At 61.2% G+C, this 23,848-nt stretch overlaps 1 protein-coding gene across 5 annotated transcripts in view; it reads left to right on the plus strand.

Annotated features, from left to right (window-relative positions):
• The window catches only part of CTBP2 (C-terminal binding protein 2), a 98,187-nt gene that overhangs the window by 61,168 nt on the left and 13,171 nt on the right, over nucleotides 1-23,848 (plus strand). For 4 of the 5 annotated variants that reach the window (XM_079793207.1, XM_079793208.1, XM_079793210.1 and 1 more), the window contains one exon: nucleotides 13,138-13,294. In XM_079793207.1, coding sequence (XP_079649333.1) covers nucleotides 13,237-13,294 — 58 coding nt within the window. In that variant the 5' untranslated portion in view covers nucleotides 13,138-13,236. Of the gene's footprint in view, nucleotides 1-13,137; nucleotides 13,295-20,232; nucleotides 23,184-23,848 lie in introns of those variants that run through there. The other variant, XM_079793211.1, reaches the window with a different exon arrangement.

Raw genomic sequence — 23,848 nt, forward strand, 5'->3', positions numbered from 1 at the left:
CTGTGTTTCCTCCATTTCTCACTACGGTTGTCCACAGTTTTACTTTTTAAATGAAAGCGCATGCCTCCTACGGGCAGCCGCTGACTCCTCCGCGGCCGACAGCTCACCAGAACCTGAGGCGGCAGCGCGCTCTGCTCCAGCCGGGATTCTCTCTGCAATGCCCCTTTGGGTCAGCAGCTGCCGGACAGGTGAGGACCGGCGGCAGAGAGCGTTCTGCGGGCCATAGACGACCCCGGGCCCGGGGACCTGGGCGTTGGTGGTGACGTCTCCCAGAACTTGGCTGGCTCGAACCTCTGATCGCCTATACGCGCTGCGCGGTGTTCACGCCGCCCTCCTGCGGCTGCTGGTCAGTGAGGAGAGCAGGGGTGGTGGGAAGGGAGTGGCGTTAGCACACGGCCGGCGCCCAGAGGAGCCCTAGACCAGCGCTGAGTGGACGGCGCTCACCGCATCCGTCGGAGACCTGTCTGTGACCTTCCTGGGGGTTTGCTCGTACCCAAGCTCTTTAAAGTGCCCACCTTTGGGAAGGATGGAAACCATTCCTGGCTGCATTCCCACCTGGTCTTGACAAAGAAAGGGGCTCATTCTTCCAGGCGTGGGTGCAGCCGGCGCCCTGCTTTGCCTGCTGCGTGGGGTTAAGTTTGGGGACAGCTCGGAGTTGCAGTCGGGGCTTCTGCAAAGCTCTGTGGCTGTCCGTGAAGAACAAACAACAGTTTCCAGAAGGCCTCCGAGTTTTCTGCGGCTCCAACGAGAAGCCTGGAGCGGCCCCCAGTGTGTGGTCCTGCGCCCTGTGGTGGGGGCCGGGGGCTTGTGGACAGGAGACGGGCCAGCCCGCCCCCCGGCCCAGCGCTGTGACCTGTCAGAGCCATAACAAAGACCAGGCCGGCCTGTTGCCGCGGGAACAGGATGCGCTTTGGAAGGAGGATTAAAAGGTAAGTTGGATCTGGGACAAATCAGGTCCAAAAGCCGGGCTTTTGTCAACAAACGAACTTGGCCCTATTTTAAGCCGCGCATGTTATGTACCAGGACTTCCTGTTTTTCCAAAGAAACCACGTCTTCTGGGTTTTGTGATGATGGATTTATTGAAACATTTGCTGTTCAAGTGAACCAAGTAGTTTTCCAACCAAATAGTAAAACTGGAGACTTTGTGACCCGGAGAGGCAACGCGTGTGCACACGCAGCGAGAACGTGTTCCCGGCGTCCCCGGGCCTGGCCGCTCCGCTCGGTGAAGGAACAAAGAGCTGGTTGCCAGTCGGGTCCTAGACGCCCCGTAGCCCGGGGCCTGGCTTGTGCGGGGCGGGGCTGCAGCTGAGCCATGTGCTCTTTCTAGGAGCGCTGGTCCGGCCAGTCAGAGCGGCGTGAGTCCCACCCACTTCCTGCCGACCTCTTGACACCGACAGATGGTTTTTCTTAGCGGTGTCATTAGGCCTCTGTTCACGCTGACCTCATCAAATTGTATTGGGGCCATTTTCATAACTTTTGTTTCTAAAAATCCATTTAACCCTTCCTGAGCTCCCCTCTGAGAATAAGGTCACCCTGCTTCCTGCTGCTGCCCAGTTTTCTTTTGGCCCCTGGACCTGGTGGCGGGCGGACTGAGCCCACCGGGTCCGGTCTCCACAGAGCTGGGTGAACCCACAGCTGGAAGCTGCCCTGTGCCCCGGGAACAGGCTCACAGACATGGATGCAGGGCAGTTCCCAGCACCTCCTGTGAGAGAACCGCCCAGAACGGGCAGGCATTGCGCGGATCTGTGCGAGAACTGCTACTCATCAAACGATGGGGGTCCCGGGGCTGACTGAGAGGCGGTCCCCAGTGGGCATACCTCAGGGCACCCGTGCGACCTGGACTGCCATTGCCCGAGATGGGCTGGGAGTGATGGCATGGGCGGTCCTAGGCCTGTGGAAGTTTCTGGAGCCGACGCCCCTCATCTGAGTACAGACCCCATCCGGCCGGGGCTGTGCGTGGCGGAGGCGGGAGGGTAGAGGCCGTGCTCCAGCCTCCCTTGAAGCTCACCCAGCACAGCAGTGACGCGAGGGCATGCGCGCTGGCCCTGGCCCTGGAGCTCCGGGCTGGGGTGTTGTCAGAGGAGGGCGCCTTCCTCTGGGCTCCCCCTTCTGAAAATGGGGGGTTGGCTGCGCTCTGCCCTAGGGGCACCTGGAAGGCTGGGAGCAGCTGCCCTGCAGCCTCACCCGGAACAGGCTGAGGCCCGAGAAGGGCGAGGGTGCGGGTGTCCCTGAGGTGGGGCGCCTTGCTCTGGATTCGGTGCGGAAGTGCTTGCGGAGCGTGGGTAAGAATATCCCAGCCGGGGAGCGCGCAGTCAGAGCTGCCGGCCCCCGGTCCTTCCCTCAGGGAGCCCCTGCCAGGGCCCCGAGCAAGTCTTCTTAATGAGATTCCAACCCAGTTCCCCTTTCTTTGTTCTGCTGGCCCGTCATGCCCCCTCGGGTCTGACGAGCTCCACCTGTGGGGGTGTTAGTTGGGGTTCAGGGGCCGTGGGTGGGGCTCAATGAGATGGAACTGCACGTTTTCAACCTGGATGGCATGGCTGAAGCTGGCTCTGGGCTTTCAGATTTCTGCATCAGCAACAGCTGGCGGCACTGCTGGGCATGACATGGGGTCCTGGGCATGACGGGGGCCCTAGGGGATGAGGGGGGCCCTAGGGGGTGACGGGAGTCCTAGGGGATGAGGGGGGCCCTAGGGGGTGACGGGGGCCCTAGGGGATGAGGGGGGCCCTAGGGGGTGACGGGGGCCCTAGGGGGTGACGGGGGTCTGTGGGGATGAGCAGAAACGTGGGCCGGAAGTGACCTGGAGTTGTTGAGTCTCAGGTTATCAGTAGTGCGGGCAGCAGTTTGGATTTGTTAATTTCTCACGTCTCAGAATGTTCCAGAAATGCCATGATTCCAAGAAGCCGTCCAGGGCCACAAAAGCGTGTGTGTGTCTGTGCGCACACATGTGCGGTTTTGGTGCACCCGCCCACCGCTGCACTCCCGGCCCCTCTGCCCTGGGGTTGCCGGCATCTCCCGGCCATCTGTCAGCTCGCGCCGCGGAAGGGCTGCGCGGTGCTCTGAAACGGAGCAGACGGCCCTTCGTGCTACCTGCTCCTCTTCCCTCCGACGCGGAGAGCGCCGGGCAATAGCTGCACAAGGACCACTTCTCAGAACAGGAGCGAGAGGCTGTTACCGAGCGTCACCAGGCGGCTAGAGGGCCGCGTCTGAACGCGGGCCTGGGCCCCGCTCGTCTCTAACGTCCCGGGTTTATGGGGGCGCCCGGGTCTGAGTGAGGGGCCTGCGTGCGGGGCACAGCCCTGGAATGTGCCTTAAGTGTCTGGGTGAGTGAGCAGCCCTCGGGTGACCCCTCTCCGTGCCGGTGGGTGATGTTCGGAGAAGTTCCTGGGAGATGGCGGAGCGGGAGGTGTGACAGGCCCGGTGTCACCGCAGGCGGCTGGGGGTTAGGGCGTTGGTGGCCCGTGTCGGCGTCCTCTGTCCTGTGGGGAAGGGGAACTTGGTGGGTTGCAGTCCGCGGTGTTCTCGCTTACCCCTCTGCTGTTCACTGGACCCTCTTGGTGCCGCAGCGAAGCTGGTGGGGTGGGGGAGGGCTGCACCGCGGCCAGCTTTCCAGAAGTCCCTGTTACACCACGTCTTTTGCTTTTACAAGAGACCTGCATGAATACCTGCTTTTGCTGATGAAAGAAATCCGCCAACTTTTGCTTTTACCAAAAAAGGTAAAAAGCGAAAATAATGTTTGTTTTGCAAACAGTTACTGCGTCAGCGCAGCCCGATGCGGGCCACCCTGCTTTACTGTCTGTGTTGGTTAGGGTTATGATTTGGTGGGTTACTTTGGGGTGTGGGAGTGCTCAAAAAATTACCCATATCCTATATAATAAAGAGCTGATTAGACTGGACGGTGGAATGACCTTCCGGAACGACCAGCGGGCAAGGGGTGAGGCAGCCGGGGCTGCGAGGGCCGAGCCCCTTGCACACATTTCGTGCACCGGGCCTCTAGTAAATTAATGGTGGCTCCTTAGCTTTACGCATGTCTGCGTACGGAGGTGTTCCTGAGAAAGCTGTACTTTGGACCGCGGGGCCCTGTGTTGTGCAAGCAGCACCTCATTTGAGATCAAGGCTGGGCCGCCCCAGGCAGACAGAGCACTCCCGTTTCGGGCCCTAAATGCTGGCCCCTCAGACTGTGGGAGGGGCGGGCGGCTCTCCCGGTGCATCGGGCTGGCCTGCAGGTTGCGAGCAGGTTACTCAGGCGCCTGTTTGGTTTGGGCCCCGCCTAGCTGCTCTGATCCCCTCCCCGCTGAACTTGGGGCCACGGCCGGTCCCTGCTGCTTCTGGAGGCGGTGGGTTTGGAGGGAGCTCTCCTCTGTCTGTGTCTGAGATCACCTTTCCAGACACCTGCCTTCTGAAAACGGACCAAGCACCCAGCCAGCCATCATTTCCTCTGGTGACTCATCTCCACCACACGCCCGAAGGCCCTCCCCGGCTGAAGGCGCTCCTGCAGGCGGCCTCCGGCCCCGGGCCTGCCTGGGGCCTCTCAGCCTCGCCCTGGCCTGCCAGGTGGCCACACGCCTCCCTGGGTTGTCCACGCCGAGTGGGCTGTGAACAGGGCAGAGTGAGCCCCACCGATGTGGTTTGGACAAGGAGGAGAGAGGCTTGTGACGCCCGCCTGTGGCCGGCGAAGGCGGAGTCAGCTCAGGCGGGGCACTCAGCTCTCCGTGTGGGTCCTTTCAGAACCTCACCTGCCAAGTCAGGCCAAGAATAAGCCATTTCCTTGGGGCATCTGTTGCTATGGCAACCTTAGCTTCGCAGGGTGCTGAGAGGATGCTGGTCCTGTGGAGGGTGGGACATGTGTGTCCCCTACTTCCGCACCGATGGACTGGACCAGCCCCTCCTTTCCTTCTCCAGCCGGAGCCTTGTGGGTGCCTGCAGGGGTGGGGGGCAGGGGTGGTGCACTGCATCTGTGTTTGACTTCTTCGAGCCTGGCGGTCAGGAAAGACCAGCGAGGTCGGCTCCGCTCTGGGCTGGCCGGCCTGGCAGGCGGAGGGGCCAGAGAGAGAGCCCTCCCTCCGCTGTCGCTGCCGCCGGCATCCGCTCCTGGAAAACCCACTCCCCTCCTCCCTCCGAATGAGCGTCTCTGGGGAGGTGGTGTATTCTGAGGCGTCCAAGGTTCCCAGCAAACACCCGGGGGTGAGGGAGCTGAGGTCACCAGCCGGCCAGGTGTGCCTGTGCCGGGAACGGTGGTTTGCCGTGGGAACCCCGGCAGGCCTTTGCCAGTCCCCCAGCCCGTTCCTTGTAAACTGTGTCTGTGCCAAGTTGCTTTCCATTCCCGTCACTGTGGCTCACTCCTCGCTGACGGATCTTTGAACCAGGCACCCAGGCACAATGGAAGCTCCTCCTTCGGGGCGGCTGTGGCCTTCCTGCGTCAGGGGCCGAGCAGGGGAGTGAGCCCCTCTGCTCCATGACCGGCCTCCGAAGCAGGCCTCCAGCTCGGGGACCCACTGCCAGCCCCAGGCCCCTGCCCCTGCCGGGTGTTCCTGAGGCCTGAGCAGGTTTTCCCTAAGGGCGGTGGGAGGTGCCCGTCCCTTCTGCATCTTGAGACTGAGGGAAAGTGCAGTGTGTCATCCTGAAACCACCCCGACTTTTCTCCCGGGTTCCTGGACTCTTGCTCCGGGCTCTCCAAGAGGCCAAGTTGGGGTGGACAGGAGCTGGGGGGGCGGGGAGGGGTGGTGGTCCTGGCCAAGCAGCTCAAGCCCACAGCCTCGGAGGCCGAGCAGGGCGTGCAGTGCCCTCTGCTGGCCGCAGGGCCCCGTCGCTGGGCACCAGGCCTCTGGGTGGGCCTGCTCTGGGAAGGGCTGGGACAGAAGCCAGCTCCACACACACGCACACGCACACACACACACACACACACGCACACGCATACACGCACGCGCACACACGCACGCACACACACATACACACACACACACACACGCACGCTGTGAGCCAGCCCGGGGTGCAGAGAGCATGTCCTCCTGTGGATTCCACTCCGCGGGGGGCTGCGTCTCACGGGCAGCTGTGTCCCGAGGGAGGGGGCTGCTCCGAGAAGACAGCAAGCTTTTGAGGCATTCCAGCGGCAGCCGCCCAGAGGCAGGCGTCTTCCGGGTCTAACAATATGATCTCTAAAAATTTAAGATCCCATCATCACTATTTGTTTAAAAAAGTTTCTTAACTATATTTTTGTTGATTTCAAAGAGGAAGGGAGAGAGAGAAACACCAGTGATGAGAGCGAATCACTGATTGGCTGCCTCCTGCACGTCAGACCGAGCCCCCAACGTGGGCATGTGCCCTTGACCGGAATCAAACCCGGGACCTTTCAGTCCACAGGCTGACGCTCTATCCACTGAGCCAAACCGGCTAGGGCTGATAACCAACTTATTCCTGTAATTGTCTTTATTAGACATTTAAATACAAGTATAATTCGTATGTTAGAATAAGCCAAATAACCCAGAGTTGCCTTAAAAAAGTTAAACTTTTACTACTCCCCACGCCCCACACCCCGCTCCTTAGACTCTGTATTTCAAGTTCAGCACAAGCTTAGCGGTGGCGTCCACACAGCTGGCTCCTGTGGCTCCTGCTGGTGTGGCCCCCGGGCCCGCCCTCCGTGGCTATCAGCTGCTTCATCTGTGTTTCACCCGCATCGCACCATACAGCAGATGCGTGTGGCTACACGATTGTATCACAGGCGGAGATACCACCCTCGGGTGACCTCTGGGCCCTGGAGCGACCTCCCCGGGCCGGAGGCCTGTCTGCGGGCATTTTCTGAGAACTTTCTAACCTTCTGGATGCGTCCTCCGAGCGGTGTTCACTTTCCTTGCGCTCGGTGTAAGCATTCTGCAGAGATTTCTTGCTCTATGTATGCACAAAGGATGAGTTGTCGGGTCAGGGTCAAGGTCAGGGTGGGCCCCGTTCAGCTGGTCTTCTTGGCCACTCTCCTGCCCAAGGGGAGGAAGGATCGGAAAACGGGGCCAGAAGAACAAGCCTGTGTTCGTGGTTCCTCAGTCCCAACGCCAGGCACATGGGAGGCCCGTCTACCCCTCCCTCTCCATGCGATGAAAGCTTATTTGCCTTTATCCTTTTTGTTTTGTTTCACTTGTACTTTTAAAGGATGGTTTATTACAACTATTTATTTCTAAAGCATATTTTTAAGTCAAGTGCTTTTAAAGGGTGTGGAAATCCTTCACACGGGAGGGTCTCGCTTTCTTCAGCAGGGAAGACAACTCTGAATTCTCATCATGACACACACAACACAGCCCGTTAGGATCGCTCCTGCTCTGGTCCCTGTTGTCTCGGTGGTTCGTCCGGCGTGGTTTCTACATTTGCTCCCTCTGACCCCTGTGATGGCCTCTGACCTCGCAGGCCACCCCGCCAGCGCCAGCCTCCACGTGCTCAGACTCGCTTTCTCTGTTCTCTGACAGGACGAGCTCGGGGGCAACTGTGGGTCTGCACAGCTCCTTCCTGTGTCTCCTTCAAAGCCCCAAAGAATATTTGGGGGGGGAGGGGGCAGGTGCAAAGAGTGAGGGCACAGGCCCAAGATCCTTATCTGACACCCACTGGGTGGCAGGTTTTGACCTGCCCTGAATTGTTGGGATGGTTTTTATACTCGTACTAGTGGCCTGGTGCACGAAATTCGTGCACATTAAAAGGGAATTAATTAGAAGAAATATTTTAATATTGCTATTTGCCCTTTCTCTGTAATAGAATTGTCAGAGATGAAAGAAAATTAGTAAAATGTATATAAAATCTCCCTCCTATCATAGTCTGGGGCGCGCTGTGGGACCTAGAGTCAAGTCCCCGCCCACCACCCGCACGCACTTCAAAAACACAGGAGACCCAGACCCGGCCGGCCCGACCCCCATCAAACCCCTCCAGGCAGGGGGCGCAGCCTGAGTTCCCCATCAAGCCCAGCACCCCCCCCCCTCCCCGCAGCGTCACGTCAGTGCTGACCAGGGACGCACGCAGGCAGCGTCACGTCCCAGCTGGGGATGCAGGCAGGCAGCTTCACCTCAGCGCTGGGCGGGGACGCACGCAGACAGCGTGACATTAGCGCTGGGGGCGGAAGTCCACCTCCATCCCCACCCACAGACTGGTCGTGACTGGGACACCGTAAACTACAAATCACATGTTACCTCTTTACATGGCCAGATACTAACCCAGTCCGGTGAGCGTGTTTCTATGTTCCGGTGCAGAGTGTTAGCAATTGGTCTGGGGTCCCCACCATACGGTGTGTTGGGGTTTTAAACCCGCAGCGCCTGGCACAGGCGTGGGAAAGGGTGGTGGACTGTGTAACTGTGTCTGTCTGAAACCATTGTTGCATCAGCCCCGGGAGCAGAGGGTGGGGCCCACAGAGCCTATTGACCGGGGTGTGACCTTGCCGCCCGAGGGCTGGGCTGCTCCTGGGCCTTCCCTGGGGACAGATAAACAGCCAGGACTTGAGTGGCGGGCAGGCCGGGCTCCAGGAGCCAGCGTGGAGCCTGAGTGTGGTTAAGGGTCCTCTGCTGACCTCCTAGCAGGGGTGGGGCTGTGGGGGGAGGCTGCCCTACACACCTTTTGTGCCACTTGGTGTCTAAAGCCTGTTTTTAACTTGGGGGGGGGGAGCGGGGGCAAAATAATAAAAGAAATACGCTGCAAGCTACTGAGCCAGTAGCCAAGGAGCAGGAGGGGCTCATGGGCGCCCACCAGTCGCATCCCACAGGGTCCGTTTCATCCCTTAAAGAGCACTTCCAATGACTGTTAGCTGTGGAGCTAAGTCTGCTGTTGAACCCCGGGCCAGGTTTCCTCGCTGGTCCCCGAGCCCCTGGACACTGGTTTTGTTGGATCTGGTTTCTAATTGGTCCTTCGGATCCAGTTTACTGAACGAGACCGTAGAGCCTTCGGAGGATCCCACCGCCGTCCTCCCAGCCCCGGGCTGCTGCTCCTGCTTGGCCTGAGCTGTTCTTAAAGGAGCCTGAGGCCCCAGGACTGAGCTGGGACTAGATGAGTCAGAGGGCGGCCCGCATGCTCCAGGCACTGTTAGAGTGGGGGGGGGGGGGCGCCAGGGGGGGGAGCTCCCCTGTGTTGAGCGCTGTTGCTGCTCCGCTGGGTCCCTCACAGGTTGGGGAATGAGCCTGACACATCAGCGAGCCTTGTCGCCTGTGGTGCGGAGACCCTGGAGCGGTGGTGTCCCTCCGGGATCCCAGGTTCTGCAGGGGGTCCCTGTGCCCTGGGACCTGCTGGGAGCCTTTGTACTTCTGTTGGATCGTCTCAGCCTCCGAACTTTAGCCCTGCCCCCAGGTGTGACAAGGAGTGTATCCTGGGAGGTCAGTTGCCCGCCTGCCTGTGCTGACGTGGACCCGCTGCGTGCGTAAAGCCTGGCGCCGGTTAGCGCAGAGCTCAGGCTTTCTGAGGGGCATCGAAGGCTGGCCGCGCGTCCCCTGGCTGAGCAGAATTCTCATTTCGAAAGATGTCCGTTACTTTGGGAACTTCACTCTCATCTTTGTGAAGACGAGGAGCTAGAGTAAAGAACCGGGAGGTCTTAGGGATGGCTCGGCGTGCGCGCAGCAGCGGGGCTGGGTCTCTGCGCCCGGTGGTGGGTGCGCCCGGCAGGCTGGGCAGCCGGCTGGTCCTCATCGAGTGAGCGGCCAGGCCTTGGACCTGGTCGGGGAGGGAGCCTCCGTTCTCCCGCCCTCCCTTTGGGTGCTTCCATTTTGCATTGCTGTCCCAGCAGCGGCTGTACAACCAAGCGTTTTCCTTCCTGTTTGCCCCCCTCTTCTCTTCTGACACCTCAGGTTCCCTCTGAGCCCACATGGGACGGTCCTCTTTCCAGCAGTAAACGGGCATCTGGCTGTCGGTCCCGGCGTCTTCCCCGCTCAGCACGCTGATTGCCGACGCAGACCTTTCAGCCCAGATCACACTCTCCTCCGGCTAAGGGACCCGCTGGACCCCTCGGGGCGAAGGCTGGGTTTGGGTGGTTGTAAGGTTCGGCCTTGGGGCATGTCCCTGCCGAGGAGAAGACCTGACTTGCCTTTTGACCTTTCGTGGGTTCCGCTGAGGCGCACCTGCCAGCAGGAGCGAGCGAGCAGTCCGCGCCGGGCCCGTGTCCAGGGGTGTCTTCCCAGGAAGGCGCAGGCGGGCCCTGGCGGGCTGTTGCTCCCCCAGAGGGCTCTGCGCTGGGGAGGAACTTTCCTTCCTTCCTCTGGTTCTCTGGCTGGTCTTGGCCAGGTGGACAGAGACACTGACGGGGCAAGCACAGGTGCTGGTGTTTGTCCAGGAGCCCCATAAAGATACGGGGCCGAGGGCCAGCCCGGCAGGTGAGGCTTCTGTGCCATCCTGAGCTCGGGAGTGGGACGGGGCGTGGGCAGCCGGGGTGGAGGGAACTCGGGCCGATGGGAAGAGCAGAGGTTTGGTCACTAGACTCTCGGCAGCGCAGGGAGACGCCTTGTGTTCAGGTCTGCTGGGTCTCGGCTGCCTCCAGCTCAGAGTGACCCACGTGCCCATGGGCACCTCCCCTGCACGTCTGACCCTCACAGCCCCTCTGGCGGGCGATCCCTCTTCTCCAGAAACGGGCCTGCTTGTCCACAGGGAGGTTCCAGAACCTTCTGCCACCTGCAAAGCCACCACTGCTGTGAGAGTGGGGGAGCACAGCACGCCCCCCTTCTTCCCTGCGTGGCCTTTGTTTACCGGTTCCACAGCGACTGCGTCACATCAGGTGATGGTCGGGTGATCAATCCAGTGGCAGGAAGTTCCGGACTTAGGCGTGTGGACCAGCAGAAAGTAAAAGTGGGGGTCAGCTCTCAGCAGGCACAGCCGAGGGAGCCCAGGGCCGGCGCGGGGGACGGGGAGCTGGCCTCGGCGTGGACACCACTATTCCCAGCTCAGCTCCGCGGAGGGCTGCGCCTGCCGTCCGTCGGAAGAGGGCTGTGTTAGTTAAGCCCTTGCAGTAGCTTGCTCCTTCCGGAGACAGATGTCACATTTCATAAATTCTTGCTTCAAAAGAAATACTGCGGGAGGGGATCGAAGCGACACGAATCAGAGGTTACTACCACTGAGTCCAGACCACACACCCCCAGACTCCCTGTCTGCGCGGCCACCTGGGACAGGGTGGGCCCCCCAGCCGGAGGGGCCGCAGGAGAGCCGGCCACAGGACTCGCCCCTCCTCACCCTCCAGAAAGCCAGGCACACACGTCAGTGGCTTTTTAAAAACTCTTTTTTATAAATAATAGGACACAGTTGATTTGTACAAACTGATGCCTGGTCTTCCCTTTGATTGCGTAATCGAGAGATCCTGCTATCAGTTTTTCAGGAAGCCTCTAATTATACAGGTTAACATTCAAAGGGAGCGAAAAGATGATTGTGCCTCACCCAGGGAACTGGAGGAGGAGGGTGTGAGCTCCCTCTTGTCAGACGTGACGCTGTCGCTCCTCACCTGAGGCGCTTCACAGATATGAACTAATTAGCCCTCTCACCCATCTGCTGGGCCGCCCGCCTGGGCTCTGGCTTCACCACAGCGTCCGGGAGGGGCCGCGGCACCTTGGTCAGAGCTCGGACCCACGCCCTGGGCAGGCCGCGTGCCCCCGGGGCACACCGGGTCCTATCCTCTGATGCCCATCCCCCTCCCCACTGCGCATGATGGGCTTTCCATAAAGCGCAGCAAAGCAGAACCAGAACGTAAAAGACACGTCCACTACATCGGCATCACCCAGGTCTCCCGGCTGGTGAGCAGCTGAGGGCTGCCTTCACCTCACTGGCCCAGCTCGGCCACGCGGTGTGAGGGCTCCGGGTTTGGGAAGAGTTCGGGCATCTCTTGGATTCATGTTGCATTGATTATTTATGGGATCAGACATTGTGCTTTTGTCTCACTCTTTAAAAAAAACACCACACAGCCCTAACCCGTTTGGCTCAGTGGATAGAGCATCGGCCTGCGGACTCAAGGGTCCCAGGTTCGATTCCGGTCAAGGGCATGTACCTTGGTTACGGGCACATCCCCAGTAGGGAGTGTGTAGGAGGCAGCTGATCGATGTTTCTAGCTCTCTATTCCTCTCCCCTCCTCTCTGTAAAAAATCAATAAAATATATATTTTTTAAAAACACACCACATAATTATTGCCATAAATCTTTGGGGTGCTTTTTCAGTCTCATTGCTGGGAAATTAGCCGTTAACCACCATGGGCCATAAGCCACCTACCTTACCACAGTCACACCTGCTTGCCGGCCTGGGATAGAGGCACTGGGGCCTCACCTGTGTCGCCTGTCCCTCCTTGGCTGGGTGACTGGGACACCTTTTCCTCTGTGGTTACTGTCCAGCTACGGCTGCAGCAGCGAGCTCAGAGCTGGGACACAGAGGCAGGTAACAGTATGGTCTCGGCTGGTCCATGGATGAGCTGGAAGTGAGGGTTCGAGCCTCCCAGAGCGAGAGGCCACGGGCTCCCACCTCATCCTCGGGTGGCACGTGGCTTTCCTTCGGAGGCTCCCACATCCCCAGCCCTTCCGCCCGGACGCTGCCCTCGTGGATGGCTCGCTGCTCCCTCCACATGCAAGGAGGGCTTGGGAGATGGCACTGAGCCCGGTGAGGAGGCGTGGGCCTTTCTGTCCCCTTCTCCTGCCGTGGCGGCCAAGGGCTGTGTTGTCCTCCGCCGCAGCTGACCCCTGACCCCTGATGGGCAGTGCAGGCAGTTCCTGTGAAGCACCTGGCAGAAGGCCTTGAGCCTCATGTAGCTGCAGGTGGTGCCGGCATCCCGGTGCCAGTGGACCTGGGCCTGCTCCCCAGGTGCTCCCGGGGCCTGCGCCCCCCTGCGGCTCTGCCTTGGGGTCAGACGCACAGGACAGGTCCAGAGGGCTGTTCTCGGTCTCTGGCTTTGAGGACAAGTTCTCCCGCTGCAGGTCAGTTGCTCATTGCTGTTTCCAGCCTGAAGTTAACGGCAAGAGGCCCGGATGCCGGCGGCCAGCGCCGTGGGGACAAGGACTCGCCCTGAGCCTGCTGGGCGCTTCCTGCCACGGGCACCTGTCTGCAGTGAGGGCGGAGGGCGAGCGCCAGGTGGCAGGTCCCCGTAGGGAAGAGCAGCGTCCTGCCTGACCTGTCGCCCTGTGCCCCGGGTGTCCGGAGAGTAAGGCTCTTTTCTCCTTGTTTCAGGGTTCATAGTGGCGTCATGCCCGCAGCCTCCTGCCCGTCCCCCTAAGTTCTTGGAGGACCGCTTGGCCTTTGAATCAGAGTTGCAAAGTCCGACAAAGAATGGCCCTTGTGGATAAGCACAAAGTCAAGCGCCAGCGATTGGACAGAATCTGTGAAGGTAAGAGCCAGCGTGCTGGGTGGTTTTCATCCAAAGCGCGCAGCCCTGCCCTCCGTCGGGACCAGGTCACCGGTCTCCCCTCTCCCCTGTCGGAACTGGTTCCATGGCCAGACTGCGCCACCGCCCAGCCGAGGGCCCTCAGGCACCTCCGGCCGTGGCCTTGTGGTCAGCAGGCCTGACCTTTGCATAGAGAGGGCGAGGCCTGGCTTCCGGGGCGGTGGGCCAGGAGGAAGCTGGGGGGGAAGTAGGCCTCAAGGTCCGTTTTTTCCACTTGCCTGGTCATTTGCATATGAAAGGCCTGTGTATTAGAGCCGTCTTTTTTACTTCCTGAAGCTTCCGGACTTGCTCTGTTTCGAATTAAGATGTTTGCGAGGATGAATTACACATTGGTCCCGAGGAGCCCGGCGCTGCCCTCGTGGTGTGCGCACCCCTGGCATCTCAGGGTGCCGGGAGTGCTTCCGCCGTGAGAGGAGAACAGACGTGATTAAAATCTAACGGGAGCCTGGCCACAGCACTGACAATGTGGAGGGAGCGGGCCATCCCGGCGTGGCCCCGCCGCCCCCGGGTACCAGGCCCGCTCCGTGGGGCTCAGCGTGCTCACTGGTGACTTCGCCGCAGGCTTGTCACAGGCGATGTGGGAGGCCGCTCCAGCGAGGGCTCCCACGCCGGTCGGCCCGCCAACTCGGACAGGAGTGCGTACCCCACCAGTTGTCCATATAGAAGTGTTCTCTGAGTAGACGTGGCCCCAGCCACTGGCGGGGGGGTGGGGGTGGTTGGAGGCATCCAGAGCCGCGTTCTGCCGAGTGGCGGCACGCCCGAGAGACCCCAGAATGTAAGAGCACGGCTGTCCCCACTTCCCTGGGGTTCTGCGGGGTGCAGAGGTTGGGGTTTACGCATTTTTAAAAAAACATTTAAAACTGTCCAAGCACACAGATTGATAGGCTGGTACAGGGGCGGTGGTCCCTTCAGCTGTAGCTCCCACGGGCTAACTGCTGTCTTTGCTTCCTTTCTGTGGAGACGCAGCTGGAAGCACCATGCGTAAGGGGGGGCTTTTCCAGAACCCTCGGAGCGGAGCTGTGAGAGCGCAGTCCGCTCTGAAGGCCCAGGGCCTGCATCTCCTTAGCATCCTTTCCTGCGCGGACACTGCACCACACTCTTCCCCCGACACACACACACACACACCGGGAACTGGGCCTCGTGCCAGCATCCTCGCATAGAGACTCCTGCCCACCTGTCAGCCGCGCTGTGCCTGTGTGAATCCCCGCAGGGAGCAGCGCGTAGCCCTCTGTGCTCTCGGTCTCCATAATCTCCGGGCATTCCAGGGCCTTCTGACCTTTCAAAGCATTGACATCATGTGACATCATGCCACACCTCGGGCCAGTGGTTTGTACAACATCCCATAACCTAGGTTCACCTGATTGGGGAGGGGTTTTTAAATGTTCTTTTGACCTTCGGTGGAAAGGAGCTGCCATTAGGTCCTGTTCCAGTTCCAGAAAGCTCCAGGGATCAGTCCCAAGGTGGTGTCAGGGATGTCTGTGGGCCGGTCCCACACCCGCAAGCCCGGAGTTGTCTAGGGGTGCGATCAGAGCAGAGAACGGGATTGGAGGGCGCCAAGCAGGGGTCGCCAGCCTCCTGCCCATTTCTTATAACGGAGGTTTCGGGCTCACCTGCATCGTGAACATGGTCCTGAGACAGTAGCAGTAACACATCCTGAAATTCCACCACAGCACACCCTCCGGCAGACACCCCAGAATTATCTCTCTCACGGTAACTTCTAAATTGTGGTCCCAAACATTTGCTGAATGAGTACCAGCCGCTGCAGAACGCCTGCGTGGGCTCCCTGTATGGATGAGCCGGTGGAGCACCTGCCCAGGGGAAGGCGCCTTCACCCAGATGTCGGGCTCGAGGTCACGCACAGGGCGGAGGCCCACGTGCTCCGGCTGCTCTGTGGCCTCCATCCCGGCCAGCTGGGACAATGGTCTTGTGAGGTGACCTACAGGCCCGGTGGTGACTTGTGTAAGCAGCCCTCCTGTTTGCGTGTGTCCTTGTTCTCGGCTTTATTGTGATGCCTGATACCCAGCCACCTCAATGCCCGGGAGCAGGGCCTGCAGGCAGACTGCTCCGGACCAGAGGCCTTGGTTTCCCTCTGTGGGTGTTTGCGGGCATGACGGACGGGCTGCGCCAGTCAGCGTTGTGATCTGTCACTGCGCTGTGGTGGCAGGTGCCCGGGCACCAAAGGGTCTTGGGTTCGATTCCCAGTCAAGGGCAGGTACCTGAGCTACAGGTTCGGTCCCCATTCTGGGCACATGTGGGAAGCAGCCAATTGATGAATTTCTCTCTCTCTCTCTCTCTCTCTCTCTCTCTCTCTCTCTCTCCCCCTCCCTCCCTCCCCCCTCTTTCCTCTTTCTCTCATTCTCTCGCTCCCTTCTACTCTCTCTAAAAACCAATGGGAAACATATCCTTGGGTGAGGATTAAAAAAAAAAAGAAACAGTGTTGAAGCTGGCTGTCTATAGGTAGTCCACAATCATTTGTAATAAATATCTCCAAATAGTGCCAAAATGTGGATATTTAAAATGGGATTCATAATGTTGCTATACATTATAATTATATGTTTGAATCAGGCAATTATCCACATTTCCAGTAATTACGTGATTAGTGATAATTACCTTAGCTATGTAAATATACAACAGTCAGCTAGACAATGTCGATAATGCTAGAACCGAGCCCTATGTCAGCGATGGAGGTCGGCAAAGGAAGGGCAGTCAAGGCGAAGCTCGTGGGAGTCCCTGCGAGGAAGGAAATGCGTGCCTTCCTCACCGGGCCACCGTTCCTGGTTTTAAGGTCAGTTTGGAGGCGCAGGCCCTCGCTTTCTGCAGGAGAGAATCAGGTTGAATGTTTTATTACCGTATTTTCCGGCGTATAAGACAACTGGGCATATAAGATTTTCCTGGGTTAAAAAGTGGTCTTATACGCCGGAAAATATGGTAGTCCAATATATCTAATCCATTATATCTAATCCCATCAGTATAGTCCAATATACCGTATTTTCCGGCGTATAAGACGACTGGGCATGTAAGATTTTCCTGGGTTAAAAAGTGGTTTTATACGCCGGAAAATATGGTAGTCCAATATATCTAATCCATTATATCTAATCCCATCAGTATAGTCCAATATACCGTATTTTCCGGCATATAAGACGACTGGGCATGTAAGATTTTCCTGGGTTAAAAAGTCGTCTTAAACGCCGGAAAATATGGTAGTCCAATATATCTAATCCATTATATCTAATCCCATCAGTATAGTCCAATATACCGTATTTTCCGGCGTATAAAACGGCTTTCTAACCCAGGAAAATCTTATACGCCCGGTCGTCTTAGACGCCGGGAAGTGCAGTAGTTCCGTTGCTCAGCGGCTGTGAAATGCAGGCTTCAGCTTCTCTCCGCTCCTGTCCATGCGCTGTTGGGCTCTGCACACGGCAGGGTTATTTAAACTCGCCAATTCTAAGAGCGGCGTGTCCACACCGCCCGCGTCCACTCCGAGGGCCGGGGGGGGGGGGGGTGCCGTGGTCTTGGTTTTGTGCCGCTGCTCTCGCCCACCACCCGCGGGGCTCCCCTGTGCCCGGGTTGGCAGCGCCCGTCCCTGCCAGTGTCGGGGAGCAAACCTCCCGCTGCCTGGCTGGCCCCGGCCTCTGCTCTCGGTGCGTCCGGCTTGTCACTGCCCCTCGGAGGGACAGTGCCCGCCGTCTGGCCTCAGGCATCCCTCCCAGAGCCAGGTGCCCGTCGCCGGAGGCCCAAGGGCAGGGCAGCCTCTAGTCCTGCAGACAGCACCCCCACAATAGCGAGGTCCCTGGGCAGGGACACGTCCCACAGCTCAACCTGATGACCAGGGTTTGGGGTGACTGTAGCTAGAACCCCAAGACTGCTCTCCCTCTCGCTTCTAGAACCTGGGAGTGGGGCGCAGAGAAATGAGACTCCTGCTTCTGGTCGATTTCCGCTCTTTGCTGCGGGTCCCAAATGTGGGTGACTGTTGCCCACACAGCCCGGCTCCCGGGTCTCCTAGGGGACTCGGTGGCTCTGGGACCCGAGCTCCCCTGCCAGGCCCAGGCAGGAACTGGCTCCGCACAGCGGGGCTGGGAAGCCGCGGGAGGGGCGGAGGGGGCGCCTTCTGCGCATCCGTGGCTCCGGCTGGTGGTCTCTGCACTTCCGGTCCCCCTTGCTGGGTGGCTCGCTCGCGGGAAGGGGTGGGACATCGAGTCCTGGTCGGAGAGAGATGTGTGCCAAGGGGGCCTTCTCTCCCCTTCGCGCCTGGCTGGGTGAGGCCGATGCTTCCAAGGGGTGGGCAGTCGGTCCTCCCTCGGGGAGCAGAGGTCTGAGCAGCCCGTCTGCGTGCTGTGCGCTCGGACCCTGGCGCTGTCGCCGTGACGGTGGCAGACTTCCGTGGACCAGGGGTCAAGTGACGGAGGGAGGATGGAGGAGGTGGGCTGTCTGAGCTGCGCCCTGGTGGGTAGGAATGATTGGGGGCCCCAGACGAGGTGACGGAGGAACGCTTGGCGCCTCCTCCCTTCTGGCTTTCCTGTTGCCGCCCGCCCCCCCTGCCACCTGCCCCCCGGCGCCTGCTGCTTCCAGGGACCTGGGAGAGTGTCCACCTCTCGAGCAGGTTTTCACGGGAGTGGCTCTGCTGGGGACACTGCAGGGACAGAGGAAGAACGACTTACAGGCAGAAGCTGTTTTTAAACCTAAGTTCTGAGACACTGGCAGGAACAAACCAGCCGTCTGGACTCAGCGAAAAGTGGGAAGTGGGCCCTCTCACCTCACATCGTCCCCTGGAGCCGAGGGGTGGGGCTGCCCGGCCCAGGCCCGGGCGCAGGGAGGCGCCCCGGGTTCCTCCCGCCTTCGCTCTCCGCTGCTGTGTGTCGTGGCCCCGGGGCCCGGGCCTGGAGGAGGACCAGGAAGTGGAGGGCTGGCCACACGCCCCCAAAGGTGGTCTGGCTGTCCCCCGAGGAGACACCACTGGGCGGCGGGGGACGGACAGCGAGGCCGTTAGCCACGCGAGCCCGCCTTCAGGTTCCCAGTTCCACCACGTGCCTCTCTTTTTATTTTTTATTTGTTTTTATGAAAAGGAGTGAGGCTCTGACCCCAGACCTGCCCTTCTGCCTTCCATCCTCTCCGAGGGGTTTCCCTAGGACTGAGCCCGGAGGGCGGGCTCAGGGCCGCCCCTCCCTGCGTTCCTGGCTCTCCTGGGACCGGCAGGACCCACCGCAGGGAACTGAAGGAGGTTGCCGGAGGTCTTGCCGCTAACCCGAGGTCGCCATTCGGACGGGGGGTGGGCAGCTGTGTCGGGGGCTCGTCTGCAGGCCGGTGGGGCTGTGCACCCTCAGTTCCAGAGGACGGCTCTGCTGGGCACCGCGTTCTGCAGCGGGCGCCCTCGCCGAACCAGAAGCGCAGTCTGGGGGACTCGCTCCTCTTCCGGAAACGGGCCCGTCTTGCTGGGTGTCGTCCCCACGAGGTTCTCAGAAAGGCGTCCTTTCCAGAACCCTCCAGTGCCCACAGGCCTGCGGGTGGTGAGCAGCGCGGGTCCGGTCCGGGGGTTTTCACCCAACACGGGGAGACCCGTCACATCTCGGAAGGGACCTGTCTGCCGCCGTGGGGGCATGATCGCCACCTGCTGTGGGTTTTTATTACAAGAAGAATGGAGAAGGAAGCAGCGTGAGCGCTAATGCCGAGGCTTAGGCAGCTGCCATCTGTTGGCTAAAGGCTGGGCCTGGCGGACAGGAGCCCGGCACCCCGTTTTGATTGAGGGGTTGGGGCAGTTGTCTCTCAGCAGTTGCTCTCTGATGCTCAGACAGCTGCTTTTATCAGGGACGTGGTCGGGGACTTTTTGGGGTTTTTGAAATTTCTGAAACGTGGCAGAGGTTCTCCTTCCCCAGCGGAGTAACCCAGTCGCTCAGAACTCCGGACCCTGAGTGCTGGCTTTGGAGCTCGGCCTGGGTGCCTCGCCCTGAGCTCTGGGCAGGCCCAGCTCTTCCAGCCCCAGCATCTCGGGTGTGACCTCATCGCAGCCGCCTGCCTCGTCCTTTGGGAACAGCAGGGCCTGGTGCCTGGACAGCCAGCAGGTGTTGAAGCCTTAACATTTCGTCCCCGGGACAAAGGCTTGGTGTCAAAGACGCCCCGCCCCGTCTGGGGTCACTCCGCAGGGCCGGACTGCTCCTGTGCGTCCTGCCCGCAGCCGGGCTCTCTGGCAGAGGAGGGTGGAGGCGGACTCCCCCCCGGGGGCCCAAATACAGTCTGAGACGGGGGGGGGGGGGGGGGGGGATGTAGGCAGTGTTTCTCGGGCAAAGGCATGTCCTGACCGATGCTTGTCTCCACGTGGACCCGCCTTGTGCGTGCTCCTTCCTGTGTCTGCAGCCTTGGCCGGGGAGGGAGGGAGGAGGCCTGTGAACCAGGCCCAGGAGGCGGGGCCCGCCCACCGCCAGCGCCCCAGGCGCCCAGCGGTGCCAGGGAGATCCGCTGTAACCGATAGTGCTGTCCCCGTTCGGTTGGCGTTCTGTTACATTGGCCTGCCTTTTGCACTGTATCTTCTAAGGCCGTGGTTGGCAAACTGCGGCTCGCGAGCCACATGCGGCTCTTTGGCCCCTTGAGTGTGGCTCTTCCACAAAATACCACGGCCTGGGCGAGTCTGTTTTGAAGAAGTGACGTTGGAAGAAGTTGAAGTTTAAAAAATGTGGCTCTCAAAAGAAATGTCAATCGTTGTCCTGTTGATATTTGGCTCTGTTGACTAACGAGTTTGCCGACCACGGTTCTAAGGGAACACGTCCTGGGCTGTTGGTGAGCCGAGCAAATACTGTCTCGAGGAGGGCCGGGCCTTGCAGCCGGGATGCGGGCCGCACAGCAGCGGGTTAGGGGCTGGGGCCGTGGGCTGCCGTGCCCGGAACCCAGCGTGTCGGCCCCATGCCTCTCTCTGCCCGCGGCCTCGGCGGCGGAGGGTGTGGGGGAGGGTTGGGCCGTCTGCGCCGCCTGGGAGGGCATTTCCTCAGCTGCCTCCTGGCCTTGTTGGCATTCGGGTGTCAGAAATAGGGGCCACAGCGTTCAAATAGCAGCCTGGGGTCCCCGGGCTGCACCCCCAAACAGACTTGGGCCCATTCCTCACAGCCGGTCAGTGGTCCCAGAGCCCTGCTTTGGGGGAAGTGCTGATCAACAGAATTTGTCCCCAAGTTGCACGCACATTGACCGACGAGCAGGGAGGCGGGCGGGCGGGCGCTGCCCTTCAGCACTGTCCCCGTTACCTGCACCTCCAGTTCCTGGGAACGGGTCTGCACCCCTTTCTTCCCTCACAGTAAATCTGCACTATTTCTCACATCAAGAAAGGTTTTTTGTGTGGCTTGGCCAGTGGGGCTCAGTGGTTGAACGTCGACCTATGAACCAGGAGGTCATGGTTCGGTTCTGGTCAGGGCACAGGCCCGGGTTGCAGGCTCCCCTCCTCTCTGATGTCAATAAAAATGCATTTTGTAAAGAGCAGCCTTCTGGCTTTGCTACACAGCGGCCGAAGATAGTCCTTGACCTCTGCCGCAATCTCAGTGAGAAGCCCGGGGGCTGTGCTGCGGTGGTTTTCCGTCCGGGGTGCGAGGGCTCTGGAATTCACTGGCTTCGTCACCAAGGAGGCACCTCGGGGCCATCGGCCGCAGACGGGCCATGCTCGGGGCGCCTCGTGTTCTGGAACTGCAGGACACCTGGGCCTTTTTATCCGCCAGCCTGCCTGTTCCCGTGTAATCTGCTCTTAGCCGTGCGCCACGGATTAACATTTCATCGGGTGGATTAAGATTGGACCGACATTAAAGCGTCTTTTCCTACTTTCCTTCTGTCCCTTTTAGGGGCTCGGAGGCAGGGGTGGGGGCAGGCCCCTTTGGGAGGGGGAGGTGCTCATCCAGAAAGCACCCTGGTGAGGCCGAGGGAGGTGAGCCAGAGCCTCGGCGTGGAAGTAATTCCCGCTGCGGGGCGGAGGCCTGCGAGCCCGGGGCTTCCGCGGTGTGGATGTCGCCTGGAACGGAAGCTCAGGGTTTTATTTAGCTCCTAATCCGCTCCGAGCAGCAGGGCCCTGTGAGCGCGCGGGCGGGGCTGCGGGCGGGAGACTGTCCCCCACCCTCGGGGAGGCAGGCTGCCTGCCCTCTCAGGTTCCGAGGATTAATAATTGAGGCCGTCCTGGCAATAGGACACCCGCCGTGGGTGCTCCTGCCAGCTCGAGGGGCTCGGACGCAGCCAGTCGGGTTTGACGTGTGTCTGAAGATTTGTGCAGAGGGACCCCTGCCGGGCCGCCGTCCGCCCATGCCGGTGCCCAGCAGGCCTGTCGGGGTTGGGCGGTCGCAGAGCTGGGATGCCGCCGGCTGGTGCGAGAGCCCCTGGGAGGTGGCCGAGGCCCCGGGCCGGAGCGGCTCGCTGACGGACGGGGGCAGAGAGGGGTCCTGGTATGAGGCCGCGCCCGACCTCTGCCGCGAGGCCTTCTACAGCGCGGTGGCCGGCAGGAAGGGCTCCGTGCCCGAATTCAGCTTCTACGACAGCCGGCAGGCGGTGATGGCCGCGCGCGGCGCCCTGCTGCCCCGGGACTACTACGGCGACGCGCCCGGAGCCGCGCAGGGGCCTCGGGGGCTGGGCCGCTCGCTGCCCGGCTACGGTGTGCTCGGCAGCAGGGTGACGTGGGAGCACGTGCACGGCCGGGGCCCGGCCCCCCAGGACGCAGCTCCCCTGTACCGGGACCCCGCAGGTAAAATGATGGCGCTGGGGCAGCGGGCGCAGAGCAGGGCCCCCTCGCCCACGCGCTACGCCGGGGAGCTGGCCCCCCACGGCAGGTACGGGGCAGAGGCGCCCTCCTACTCCGCCGGCCAGGGCTACGAGGACATCGGCGAGAGGCCTGGGGATCCGGCCCCCGCCAGGCAGGCAGCCCCCACGTGCCTGGTCGTGGGCCCCACTGGGGCCGCTGCCTCTGAAGGGGGGCCGGGGGCGGCCCCAGGCGCCCTCAGTCGAGGCTACGGACAGGAGAGCGTCTCCGCCAAGCTGGCTTACGAGAGCGGTGAGGCCGACCTGACCTTCCAGGGGCCCGCGGGCAGGAGGAGCGCGCCGCCCGAGTTCCTGGCGCTGCTGCGGGCTGAGGGGGTGGCCGAGGCCACGCTGGGGGCGCTGCTTCAGCAGGGCTTCGACTGCCCGGCCGTGCTGGCCACGCTGGAGGAGGCCGACATCAAGTGCGTCGCCCCCAACCTGGGCCAGGCCCGCGTCCTGAGCCGCCTGGCCAGCAACTGCCGGACCGAGATGCAGCTGCGGAGGCAGGGTCCGGGGGGGCCCGCGCCCCGCACACGCTCCAGCAGCTTCAGCCACCGCAGCGAGCTCCACGGGGACCCGTCTTCCCTGGGCGCTGCGGGCCTGCAGTCCCAGCCGGTGGGTCCCCTGCAGGCGGCAACCCCCCGCGGAGACCCAGCTCGCCGCCCCTCCAGCGCGCCCTCCCAGCACCTCCTGGAGACGGCTACCTATTCTGCTGGGGTGGGTGCCCACACCCCCCACTTCCCCTCCAACTCTGGGTACAGCTCCCCCACCCCCTGCGCCCTGACAGCGCGCCTGGGCCCCACGTACCCCCCACAGGCAGGGGTGGCCTTGACGAACCCAGGCCCCAGGACAGCCTACTCCACGGCGTACACGGTGCCCATGGAACTGCTGAAGCGGGAACGGAGCCTGCCCAGCCCCCACAGCGGCGCCCAGCTCCTGCGGAAGCCCTTGGTCCCCGGGGAGCCATCCGCCCTGTCGCCCGCCAGTCCGAGCCTCCACATGCCTCACTCGCCCTACCAGAAGGTGGCCCGGCGGACAGGGGCCCCCATCATCGTGTCCACCATGCTTGCTCCAGAACCAAGTAATGCACCCCTCCTTCCTCCCCGCCCTCCCTCCTAGGGACCCGCAGGGGACAGGCGGGCAGGGGTCGACAGTGGGTCTTGGCATTCTTTGCTCTCAGGCTAAGCTTGAGAGACCACACACACACACCACACACACACCACATGCTCTCACGCACACACACACCGCACACACACACCACATGCTCTCACGCACACACACACCGCACACACACACCACATGCTCTCACGCGCACACACACCGCACACACACACACCACATGCTCTCACGCGCACACACACCGCACACACACACCACATGCTCTCACGCGCGCGCGCGCACACACACACACACACACACACACACACACACACACGGCACACACCCATAAGGCACCGCGGCCAGCGCCCAGCCTGGCAGATGGCCCCGGGGGCCCACGGGCCCGCATTGCCTTCCCACTCTAGTCGAGCTCACGTTGATCTGTGGGTTGTCCTTTCTGGTGCTGAACGTGGCCGTGTGGGGGAAACTCAGAGATCATTCGGAACAGACCGCAGCTGCCGGTTCTTAGGGGGCTCCGGAGAAGGCGAGGTGCTGTCCGGCACCCCATAGACGGGTCGCTCACTGGCCAGGACTTGCGCCGCCGTGGGAAACACGCCTCAGGGCCTGCCCCGGCCGGGCAGGAAACCA

The sequence above is a fragment of the Cnephaeus nilssonii genome, assembly GCF_951640355.1.
Source record: "Cnephaeus nilssonii genome assembly, chromosome: 16".
In the NCBI taxonomy this organism is placed as follows: Eukaryota; Metazoa; Chordata; class Mammalia; order Chiroptera; family Vespertilionidae; genus Cnephaeus; species Cnephaeus nilssonii.